Below are 12,527 nucleotides of genomic sequence, written 5' to 3' on the forward strand. Positions count from 1 at the left end.
GCCCCCCCCCCCCCCGCCGCTGCCGAGGCAGAAACACAGCGTGAGCAGCAGAGTCCCTTCGTGGAGCCCTGGGGTGCCCCGTGGGTGTGGACAGTGGGCCCGGCGTGAGGAAGGCTGGCTGCCCCGTGGACTTCGCCCAGGAGAGCTGCTTCAGCTCCTCCGCTGCTCTGCTGTGACGTCATCACTTCGTGAACCACAGAAGTTACCCAGAAAAGTTCCAGAAACCACAGAGAGTGGCTGATGAGGGCTGCCTGCCTGCGCACCCAGGTCACCCTTAGCCAAAGTGCAGCCCCTGGACGGCCCCAGTTCTGCAGGAAACAGCGCGGTTGAGAACACAGGGGAGAGGGGCAGAGATCCTGCAAGCAGGAAGGTAAACTGAGCCCCATCAAAACGCACACATCGAGAGGACCAGCTGCCATCCACCAAAGGCAGTGGGGGAGGCAGAGGGCAGGAGACCTGGACTCTCGGCAGCTAGGAAAGTCAGCTGGAAACAGGGCCCCGTGCACGGCCAGAACGAAAGATTTGGTGGCACAAATCTGTCCTGCTGGTGCTCTGCCTGGGTCTTTGTTGAGCAGACCTTACTCATCGTGAATGACACACACCCTCCCGTTGTCTGTAGGGGAGACCATGGTGTCGGCGAAAATGCTTGGGTTTGAAAACAACAGATGTGGGGTTGGATCCTGCTGCCGGTGAACGGGTGTGAGTTGCTGAGTATCCCTTAGCCGCAGTGTCGTCTTCTGTAAAATGGACACAGTTACAGCTGCCGTTTGTCAGGGAGACGGCTCCTACGGGTGGCAGGAGTCTGTGCTCGGTGACAGGTGGCTCAGCTCATTTCATCATCGGGATGGGTTTTGATGGACGGTGATGGTGGGGTTCCCACACGGTGGTGGCCGATGGGTCACCAGGCCACCCCACTCCCCCACCAGCCATCACCCCCACCCGCCCATGCTCCCGCGCTCACGGGGCGCACTGGCCGCAGGTGCGAGAGTACACGACCTCTTTGGAGCCTGAGTTGGTTCACGTAGCAGAGGACTGTCCCTGCCCGGGCACCGTCGGCCTATGTGCAGGGCTGCTCCACGGGCCCCCGAAACAACAGAAGACCCCTTGGGGCTCCCTTTGCCCTGGGCGCTGTCTGCTCTGATCTCTTCTGCCCCCTCGCTGGTTGCCATCTCCACCGTGCCCCCTCACGTTTCAGGGCCTGAAGAACCAGCCCCGGGTGAAGCTGAACATCGTGAGGTGTCCCCCGGTGACCACCGTGTTGATCCGGAGACCGGACCTGCGCTACCAGCTGGGCTTCAGCGTCCAGAACGGAATCGTGAGTATGGCGCCGTGCAGCCTCCCAGAAGTCTGACACACGGAATCCGGCACAGCATTTGTTTTTACGTTTTTATGTGCTTAAGCGAGGCAGGTCCCCCGAATGAATCCGGCAAGGAGAGGGATAAGTGGGGGAGGGCCGTGCGCAGATGCCCTTGGGGCAGAGAATTCTGTGCCCTTCCCCATGAGAAGAAAAAGGCACTTCCCCAGCCGGGGCCCTAAGTCTCTGTCCCAGCTGCCAGCTTGAGATGGGCTGGGATGTGCCTCCGAGCGCTTCCTCCCCCACCGGCCCGGGAGCTGCGCCCGCCTGGGAGCCCCTGCAGGGCCGCAGCCGCCCCCAGCCCGGGGTGTGCAGCGCTGGGGCTGGGCCAGCTCCCCGGTGATTCCAGGCACAGCCCAGAGGGGAGCCCCCAGCCCGTGAAGCATGAATGGTGTCTGCCTTGCCTTTTGAACCTGAAATAGCACTGGAGGGCTGAAGAGTATTTTCATCACTTGATGTCTGCCTTGAAACAATACTTTTTTTCTTTATTGTGGTCAAATATACACAGCGCTAAATTTACCATTTAAACCATTTTTAAGCATACAGCTCAGTGGCATGAAGTACATTCATTCACAGAGAGGTATAACCATCACCACTAGCTCTTTCCAGAACTTTTTCTTCATCCCAAACCAAAACTCTCTACTCGGTCCTGCTTCCCTTTTTGTCCTGGTTTGCCTTGTTTTGCACTCACAGGAGGTCTGGGCTTTGATGACAGTCCCATTCTCGGTCTGAGACCTTCTTGACTTTTAGGTTTGGGATGTGCCCTCCCCCTTTGTTTGCCTCTGTCTTTTCAGATTGAAGAACCCTTTTCTTTTCCCCCTTTAGTTGCAATTAAGAGTGGTAGGTTATGAAAATTTTATTCCGAATATGTTTTGAGGTTTAGAAATACCCTTGAGGCTCCCAGCTGGAGTGGAAACATGCAGCCCCTTCATCTGTTCTTTGTACCTCAGTGCCCTTGTCCTCCTAGGAGGGGAGCCAGGGTTCCTCCTTATGGTTTGGGGCAGATGTCTGTTTTTATCTGATTTTCCTTGTTCACATTGTTCATATTCAGATAATTTTAGAAGTTCAGTTACGAACAAAGGGACAACAGCGGCAGGTCCCTCACTTTTGTCTGAAGTGTGGGAAGTACCTAAGGAGTGTTTGACCCCAGGGCACCCCAAGGGCTATGGGTCCATGTGCTCAGACACAGGTAGCCTGTTGTCACAGGATGCCAAGATCTTGTCCATGTGGGCTGAAAAGTCAACTGTGTAAATTCAGAACATATTTTTGGGGGGAAAGTCTGATGCTGTGTGTGAGGTGGGCACACCAGGCCCTGGAGAGATCGCTTCCTTGGGGCACCACGATGCCCAGCTGTACGGTGGTGGAAACCAGCCACGGTGGCCTTTCTGGGAAGAGTGAGTTTGAATGAGGGCTGCTGAGTGGAGGAGGTCGAAAGGAGCATGTCCCAGCCGCTGGCCACACTTTAGCTCATGTAACCGTGACCCTGAAAAGCAGGCTTTGAACATGATACAGTTCGATGTTTGAGTCCCAGGGGTGAATGTGGGAAATGATGTTCACCTGTGTTCCACAGGCTGCGAGTTTGGAAGCACTGGCGGCTCAGGGACAGGCCCAGACGGCTCTTTCTCCCTAGCCCCGGCGGGGATGACAAGCAGAACTCAGCGGGCCGTGACCCCTGTGATGTGCAGAGTGCACGGGGCCCACAGAGCCCTGTTTGACATGAAAAGAAACCAAGAGATTTAAATGCCCCCAGAGTAACACACCAGCTTCTTAGAGATGAGAGGGCAGGGGCTCCAGGGAGGACAGGCCCGTCCCCACCCAGCTCCCCACCACCTGGTGCTGCCGTGAAGGGTAACATGGCCTTTGGTTCTGACAGATCTGCAGCCTCATGCGAGGGGGGATAGCGGAGAGAGGCGGCGTCCGCGTGGGACACCGGATCATTGAGATCAACGGGCAGAGCGTGGTGGCCACCCCGCACGAGAAGATCGTCCACATCCTCTCCAATGCGGTGGGGGAGGTAGGAGCGCGGTCCCGGGTGGGGGGTGGGGGATCCCCTGGTGTCCCTGGTCTTGCCCTTGTGAGGCCCCACACAGGCCTTCCGGGGAGTGTCCTTTCTGGTCCTCAGCACTGCCCAATAGCCAGAACCGTCCATTTCAGCCCAGATTTAGCCCAGAGACCAGCTGTGCCCGAGAGCACCTCCTGCCAACGGGAGCGAGTCTCTTTCGCATTATTTGCTCCCCTTCCCTTTTGGACTCTCGGATTTATTCGTGTGGCTTCCCCCAGGAGCTGCCCAAATTCTGTCCGTTTTTCTGGTTAATGTGCTGGGGAGATGGACGTCTTTGAATCTGATCCAGAGAGCCCCCTCCAGGGCCAGCTCTCAGTCCAGGCCTCCTGAGGTCGTGATGGCTGTTCCTGGCCCCCTTCCTGGGCCACCCGACCTACAAGGGAGGGAGGAGACAGGAGCAGTCACAACCCACTGGCGTTCTCCTTAGGTTAAAAGGGGTTTTTGCCTTAAAAAAAAAAAAACAACCCACAACCACAGCCGGATGAGAGCAAGAACTTCTCATTGGCTGGGGAGACAGACCTTGCCTGGTTTTCACTGCTCGCTCTCTGCCACCCCAGCATGTTAGGAAGCCCGCGGACTCCTCTCTTCCCGGAGGCCACCTCGGTCGGGTCCCTGTCGGTGGTTTGGGGGGTGGTTGGGGGGGGGGGAGATCTTCAAAGTCCCCCGTGGTTAGAGGCGCTGCCCCCCCGCCCCCAGGCCCATGGGGGGCAATGCCCACACAGCCCCCGGCCTCAGGCCCACGGCCATGCCTTCCGCCCTCAGATTCACATGAAGACGATGCCCGCGGCCATGTACAGACTGCTGACGGCCCAGGAGCAGCCCGTGTACATCTGAGGCCGCGCGGCGCCCGGCGGCTTGCATGGAGGCCTGTCCTCACTCGTGGTGTGTTTCTCGTGCTGCATCTGTGTGCCCACTGAGACCTTTCCCTCTCGCGCCCAGCACCGGTTCTGCACAGGAAGAGAAGAAGCCGCAGACCTCTTTGCTCTGTCTCTTTCCAGGTTGCAATTTTGTTTCGTTTCGTTTTAACGCCAGGGAAGTTTGGTAGGCACTCCCGTGAGGGTGGAGAGCAGCAGCTACCCGCCGGGTATCTGCCCAGCCGGGAGCATCCTGAAGGGCCCGAGGGGGTCCCCAGGGGGGCCGTCCCTGCCCGAGAGGACCCGGCCTTGGAGGAGGTGCTCGTCGGGGCCGTGAAGGCGCTGGCGCAGCCGGGCCTACCATCCAGCCGCGGGCCTGGCCCTCCCTCGGCCCGTACGGGAACGTGGGACAACAGCAGGGGCCAGCTGCGCCCTTAAGGATGTGCCCTGCCCGCCGTGGACTTGGGGCGCCACGCATCCCCACCCAGAATTTCTGAGCCAACCTTATGCCTCTTCTGTAGCTACTTTTAGTTTCAGCAGCTTTGTGTTTTTTAACGTGAGCCTTCTCACCCAAGGGTCGAAGGGGAGCCGCCTGGGACCAGGGCACCAGCTCGTTGCAGGGAGCTCAGCGGTTCCTGGGGCGGCCTCGGCTTCCCTGGGTCGTCCCAAGGTGACCAACCATCAGACACACATGGGGAGGTCCTCCCTTCCCCTTCGCACACGTGCGTACGGAAACAGTCTCTCTTGTGTCTGTAGATCACCCTTGCCTCCTCCCACCACCAGTGAGGCACAGAGAGCCCCTGGGAAGCCCACATCGCCTCTCGGTGAGGCCCCTTCCCTGGGCCAGTGGGGCCTGCAGGGGCTGCCCAGCCCCATCCTGAGAGAGACGCCCCCTCCGGGGCTGAGGTCTGGCTCTGCCGGCACCGCCTTGGCTCAGAGAGCGCTAGTGGGCTTCCTCTGCGCCTCCACCCCACACACACACGGGGGGTCTGCGAAGGATGGACCGCTCCCCTTGAGGAAGAGGGCACAGGTGCCCAAGGCAGGACCAACTTTCTCCTCTGCTCAGGGCCACTGAGACAGGACGTGACCTTTGAAAGGCCGGAGTAGTTATAAACCACAAAACTAAGGGGATGGGAATGACCTCACACTATGCCTAAGAATCCCCAAGCATGTTCTAGAAACATCATCTCGCCGCCTCGTGGGTCTGGGAGAGCTTTGAGTGTTCCCATCAGGTGCCTCATTTCGTGGGTCCTGTCTCAGTTCAGAGCAGCTGTTTTCATAATATTATTCTGAGCCAGTTTTCACTTCTTGGTCCAAAGAGCATTTTGTTTTCATGTAGGTGGGTGTGGGTCGCTTTGGTTTCTGTTTTGTTTCGTTCATGACCTCCGCAGAGACAGGGGAAGAGAAACTAATATATTTTGTGATATTAATAGAGTCCCTGTTCTCTGCACTGGGGATATTTATGTTGTGTCTGTGGAAATAGGAATTCGGCGAGCACATGTTGGCTGGTCTGTATTTACATGTCAAATGGAGGGATTTCAGGGAGGGAGGAGAGGAAGTAAAAAGCAACAAAAGACCGCCACCCGAGCGCCGAGTGGGCAGTTCCCCTGGGACTTCTGTACCGCCTGTTTTCTGTTGAGTCAGGAAACCCTAATGTTCCAAAACCGTCAGTGGCTGGCCCTCAGTTTGACTATAATACAAGCCCTAAGGAAGAGGGGTCGCTGCTGCCCAAATGTCCTCTCTGGGAAAGGGCTGCCCCCCCCCCTCCAGGGGCGCCGGGGTGGACAGTCCAGGACCCCTGGACTTCTTCTGAGGATGCTCAGCCCCAGGGCTGGCCCCCCCCCCACCTGTGAGCAGCCAGAATCATGGCTCCAGGTTCTCAGTTTACCAAACAGGAGGGTGTCTGATAATATACTAAATACTAAAGAGTCATGCATTGGTCCTTCCTCTGCCAAAAAGAGTGGGTAAAACAGGAACAAAGCGTCCTTGGTGGTATTCTAGGCATCAGGAGCCTTGGCAAATCACGGGAGGGGCTCAGGCCTGTCTGCTGTCCGCTGCCCGCGCACCTGGGCAGAGGCCTGTCCACGATGGGCCGGCAGATGGGAGCTCCGCTGGCCCAGCCCTGTGCACCTCCCCGTAATTACAATGAAGCATCTTCCCCCAAAGGAGAGGGGAGAGACACAAAAATTGTGGCATGTTTGGCAAGTGCCGGAAAAGCCAATCTGGTGAGCTCTCCTGGAAAACCAACACATTTTAGCCTGAGTAAAGCTGCTTATCCACCTCACACCTTCTGTGCGTAAAAGTGGGTCCTTACACCCAGACAGCGCGTGTTCCTGGAGCTCGGTACGGGTTTGCCTGGCTGGAGTCCATTCTTTTCCCTGCTCCCGTCGGATGGAGGGGGCTAACCCACCTTTGGTCAACCATGGAGGCAGGATCCTAAGTTCTGGAAAGTCCCGTGGGACGGGGTGGTCTCTTGCCCCTCCGGCATCCCCATATAGTTACATATGTAAATATCTGAAGACCCCCGTCTGGCGGGGAAGCCTATGTTCAGAGCAGCCTTCCCAAACAGGGCCCGGGCCAAAAGCCACTCTTGCTGCTTGGCTGGGACATGCTGGTGACTCAGCTTTGGGGACAGATTTCTCAGACACGTCTACCCCTCCTGGTCCGGCCAGGGTGCCCCAGAACGCACCCTGTCTCTGCCTTCTCACCTGGGAGCATTATCAGGGAGCCACCGTCAGCCTTGGGTTCACGAGAGGAGGAAAGCCCCAGAGACCAAGACCCGGAGTCCGCTCCCTCAGCAGAGCAGGCCCCGCAGGGCCCCGAGCCTCTGCACGCAGGTCTGCCGTCTGGACGTTCGTTGCCCATCCACACCGGCCTCAGTCCCAGAGTAACCTACTACCTCCCCCATCGCTCCTGCCGCCCCCAAGGCCCCTGTTCGCACTCAACACCCCCATCTGCACGCTGAGGAAACCCATCCACGAGCCCTTCTCGGGTCTCTCGACCCAGTGGTGTGGCTGTTACCACTGTTTACAACCAAGGGCCACCTCCTTCCAGATATGTTTACTCTCCCACTGACAAGGCCGCCGGCTGGCTTGAGTTTCACGTCTGTCTGCTCCTTCCCTGGTTTGGGCCAACTGGGGCACACGACCCGATTCCTTGCCCCCTCCGTCAAGGCAGTGCGTGAGGACCACGTGGGAAGGAAATTCCTTGTACATATTCAGCACAGCCCCTAGAGTATGAACTTGTACTATTGTTCTGTAAAGAGGGTGAAATAGAGCTTATTGTAAAGCTGGGACAAGTAGAGTATTGTATTTGTAACAATATCGTTCTTTGTATACACAAAACTCGATCTCTATATATAAATATAAATTATATAAATAAAATATATATACACGTGAGCCTGGAATGTTGGCACCGCACACCCACTGAATGTACTGCGTCCACCAGCGTGGTCCCCGGCCCGCCCGCCCCTCCTCTGTACCGTGTTGGGGGTTGTGACGTATGCAGTGTGTTCCCCTCCTTTATTTAACTGAACGCTAATGTCTGTAAGAGTTGCTGCAACAATAAAGACAAACTTCACCTCTTGGCCCCTGCTGAGCGTCCTGTTGTTTCAGGGAAGGGAGGGGAAAGATGGGGTCCTCGCCCCCCCACCACAGGCCACCTCCTGGCCCTTGTGGAGGGCCTGCTTGCTGCCCAGAGCCCAGGCGTCTTCTGAAGGGGCACGTCCCGTGAAACCCGCTCGACACTGGCTGTGTCGCCCGTTAGCACTGACATCCCAGCACCCGGGGAGGCAGGTCCCCGCGCGTCCCCAGCACTGGGTGGGAGTGGCAGCAGGCGGGTGGGCTTACTCAATGACACCTCTCAGCAAGCCCCCCAGAGGTGTGCTGCCCCCACCCCCGGAGACGACTGTCCCCTGTGGGTGGGACTGCCCCTGCCCGGGGTGGGGGGGGGGGTACCTCGCACCGTCCCCTCTCTGCTTGATCTCCCCTGCAGCTGCAGAGTTAGAAACAAAATCCACTCACCCATCCCGCCACACACACCACCTTCCTTCTAGTCTTTGTCTAGCATTTCCCCTTGCGCCGCGATCCTCGGTCCTCCGTTCCTTAACCCCCACCCCCTCCGAGCTCGCTTCCTCATCGCATCGCGCCTATCTCGTGGGGACGTGGTGATGGTCAGCTAATGCATTCAAGCCTTTACAACGGGCACGTGCACAGCTCCCCGCAGGGCTGGGCCCCGTCGCACTGAAGCAAGCATGCGACTCTCCTGGGCCGCACGAGCTGCCTGCAACTTCGCACGTCGCCGCACTGCGTAAGCAGCCACAGCTCAACAAGGTGCCCGTGGGTGCTGGCGGTGTCTCCGCTCAGCCCAGGTGGCCCCCAGACCCGAGGCCCCAGCTTGGCGTGCAGAGCATTATAAACGGGTGGATATGATTTCATCCCACAAATGCATATCTTAGTTCCTGGTTAAAAACAAAACCTCTGGAACGTCAGTGCGTAACTTCTAAAAGTTAAAACTGTGGCTCTCCTACACACACAGGGTGAGCACATATCACAGATTAACTCAGTGACGAAAAAAACAATAAACCTGGCCCAAAGAGCATTCGGAGGGGCCACGCAGTGACAGTTAAAAAGGCACGTGGGGATAAAATGGCTCGGTGAGCTAGAACTGGCCTGTGAGCCTGTCTACCAAGCAGCAATCATCCGCACGTCCGGCTGGGCCAGAGGGAGGGCAGCTGGCTGGGGTCAGAGCTGTGCAGGGAAGTAAAGCGTGGAAAAGAGCCCCCACGTTCATACCAGCTTTCTTTGCAAGTGTGGGAGCTACCCGAGCGCCTACCCGCAGACGCACGAATAATCCAAGAAGATCTACAGAGCTCGAGAGAGGAATCTTACACGCCTTCGAAAGGAAGCAAATGGTGACACAGGCTACGACGTGGATGGGGCTTGAGGACGTCACGCTAAGTGACATAAAGCAGGCCTAGGACAAATACTATAGGACTTCCATGAGAGAGCTAGAGCAGATCTGTTGAGACAGAAGAGTGGTGGCTGCCAGGGGCTGGGAGAGGGCAGCCGAGGGGGCTATCTCCAGCGGATGTAGGACTTCAGTGGGGAAGTTGAAGCAACTCTGGAGATGGGTGGTGGCTGGGGTTGCACCACAGTGGGAATGTGCTTAATGCTGCAGAAGTTCAAATTTAAAGACGGTTAAGATGGTAAAATTTTGTGCCTATTTTACCACAGTGTTTCTAATTAAAAACCAAGCATGGGATGGGTTTGGAAGTCGTTTTTTTATATGGGATGGCTGAGAAAGGCCTCACTGAGACGGAATGTGGGAGGTCCCTGTGGATGTCTAGGGGGTGAGTGTTCCAAGCAGAAGGGACGGCACACACAAAGGCCCTGAGGCCAGATCTTGCCGGGAGTGCTGGAGGCACTAGGAGGCCTGTGCGGCTAGAGCAGAGAAAGGGAGGCAGCAAAGAGCTGGAGATGAGCTCCACAGGACAGGCATGATGGTGGTAGGTGTAGGACGTGGAATGAACTCTGGTGCTGCATGCAAACACACACATACACACACACACACACACACACACACACCCTCACACCTCACACTCATCACCTCTGAGCTCCCTTCCCTAAACCACCCCTTTTCTACAGGTAACGAACTTGGGCAGGAACTAGGATTTGGTGCCATCTAGTGGCTTAGTGTGAGAACTGCCTCATCCAGCCGACCGTGGGCAATAGCACATGATGCTGAGTGAGTGAGGAATCTTAGCCACCCATCCCAGCCCCTCCTTTTCCAGACAAGCAGTAGGACTTGCTGGAAGCTGCACAGTGAGTAGTCCGCTAGAGCCTCACTCCCTGGCCGCTGCTGAACGGAGGGAGGGAAGTCCTCATCTTCCTACTGGCCAGGCCTGCATCGCCTGGAGATAGTCCTGGGAGCACAGTGCTGTGACCTGTGCCTGGGGCCACCTGCCAAGTCTTTGTGAGAGCTGAGCTAACTGCCGGCTCCCCATCCCGCCTGCTAGGCTGGGGAGCTGAGGGCACCCCTGTGCGAGGCAGGACGCACCTTGCCACCTGGACCCCCTTCCCCAGAGCCCCCTGCACGTTCTGCTCCTGTTGGCGATCTTACCAGCTGCCTAACTACGTCACGGATCTCTTTCCCCTCCACGAAATAGTCTCTGACGGGCAAGGGCCAAATTTTTCTCAGCTTTCTAGTCAGGGTGGCTTATAATCAGAAGAGTCACAGACAGGGATTCAAAGTACAGCTCTGTATTACGTTACTCATATTCTCGCTGTGCAATCCTGGGCAAGTTAATTAACCAGCCTGAGCAACTGTTTTTTCAGCTGTCAAATAGGCACAGCTTGTCCCCGTTAAGATGAAAGATTCTGCCCTTGAGGCATCTCACATGTACAACAGAGGCTGACGTGACGTGCAAAGTACAGAACTAGCCCTTGGGGGTGAGTGTTAGGGAGCTCTTCTCAGAGGAGGGGATGTCTCTGCAGGGTTTTGAAGGTGCTGTAGGAGTTTTCCAGGTGCCATGCCTGGGGGGAACATTCCATGGGGAGGCATAGGAACCTGGAAGAATGTGACAAGAGGATCCAACAGCACTTGGTACCCCGGAAGCCTAGGGTGGTGGCCTTCCACCATGATGACTTGGCTATGCTGGAACTTAGTTTTTCCAGAATTCACTTCTCTGTATGATTCCAAATGAGGGTCGTTCACAAGAGAAGTCTGAATGACATTGGGATGGCAGACACAAACATCAGCCAAAATGCACTGAAGGTCAGCTCAGAGCTGGTGCCAGTGTGCTCGCTTGGAGTCCCGGGCCACCAGTGCCCACTGTCGGCTCGGGCAGAGACCATCCAGCGGCTCCAGCATTTCTCCATCGGCTTCTGCGACCCGGGCCAGGTATGTGTGCAGCCTCAGGCAGGTCACCACATCCCTGAGATGGGAGGTGGTGGGTGACAGACCCAGTGCCACTCTGAGCCCCCGGTTTCCCGTCTCTTCTTGCCCACAGCCCCATGCACATCCACTTTTCTTCACAACAGCCAGCCCTGCCGACCCAGAGGCACAGCCCTCCCTGGACTTCTTCATCGGGTCCCACGGCTGCCTAGGGTCTAATCCCTACAGTAAATGCCTGTTACATCACTCATAGCGACCAAACCCAGACAGACAGAAGGAAATGGGAGTGGAGAGGCTCCGTCTGACCTGATCACAGAATGTTCCAGAAGGCCTGCTCAATAGCTTTAACTTTGTTCCCTCCAGGCCCTTCCAACTGAGAAGACACAGCTTCTGGGGGCTGCCCCCTCTCCTGAATTTTTTTAAGACAGAGTCTGTAGATGTGAGAATGTTTCCAGCTCCACAATGAGTTAGTTCGCATGGAGACCTGTGGTGCAGGAGAAACTACTCCAGCCCCGGGGATCCATGGAGGGCATGGCCCTAAACTGTCCCCTCCCCATCCCTGGGCACACCTGGGTCCTCCCAGCGATCGGCCACAGCATCCCCACTTTGCTGTCAGGAAAGTGAGGCTCAGAGACTCAGGAGGAGACTCAGCCCAAAGACACACAGCTGCGAAATAGCAGAGGGTGTCCCCAGTCCAGAGGGTTAGGGACGGAACTTCCAGCCACATCACAAGAGAAAACCAGAAGGAAAGTGGGGTGCCCCTGTCTTAGGAGGGGGGCAACAGAGCGACTTTCTCCCCTGTGCCCCCAAACTCTCTCCTGGTCTCGTCTCCAGACTGGCTGGAGCTCCTTCCCTGCCAGGAACATCGAAGTATGAGGATGTTTTGGTTGCTCATGGCTTCCAAGGGCCCTAACGACCTCCGATGCCACAGGGCTGCAGAGGACACCTCGGAACTGGCTTTTGCCCTTGGGGCCCTCGTGCTGCCCCCTAGACCCACTGGGAGGACAGGTGTGCCCCAGGTGTGGGGTGCCTCTGGTCGTGCGTGCTGCAGCCAGCTTGCCATCACTCTCGAGGACCCACTGTTCAATTTTCAGAATTTTGTTGAACAGTCATTATTAAAATGAATGAGCTCATTGAAAAACAAAGGCAATAAATAATCAAAAGCCAATCACTAATTCCTCACTACATTTCACCATGAATCCACGCTCTTCTGCTTCCCCATCACGTGCACGATGGAAACGCCGACTGCTGGGCAGGAGCCCCTCTCTTCCTAACGGATCTCAGTGACGTCACACCGAGAGCCGGCCATCGGCCGTGGCGGGAGCATTTACACGCCAGATAGAAGCAAACTTCACTTACCATT

General features: G+C 56.7%; 1 protein-coding gene across 1 annotated transcript in view; it reads left to right on the forward strand.

Moving 5' to 3' along the window:
- APBA1 (amyloid beta precursor protein binding family A member 1) overlaps positions 1-7,856 on the forward strand; it is a 194,893-nt gene extending 187,037 nt beyond the window's left edge. The window contains exons 11-13 of the mRNA XM_040620261.1: positions 1,196-1,315; positions 3,228-3,368; positions 4,179-7,856. Coding sequence (XP_040476195.1) covers positions 1,196-1,315; positions 3,228-3,368; positions 4,179-4,250 — 333 coding nt within the window. The 3' untranslated portion in view covers positions 4,251-7,856. The remainder of the gene's footprint in view (positions 1-1,195; positions 1,316-3,227; positions 3,369-4,178) is intronic.
- Positions 7,857-12,527: the final 4,671 nt, after the last annotated feature.

The sequence above is a fragment of the Ursus maritimus genome, unplaced genomic scaffold (assembly GCF_017311325.1).
Source record: "Ursus maritimus isolate PB19 unplaced genomic scaffold, ASM1731132v1 scaffold_34, whole genome shotgun sequence".
Classification (NCBI taxonomy): Eukaryota; Metazoa; Chordata; class Mammalia; order Carnivora; family Ursidae; genus Ursus; species Ursus maritimus.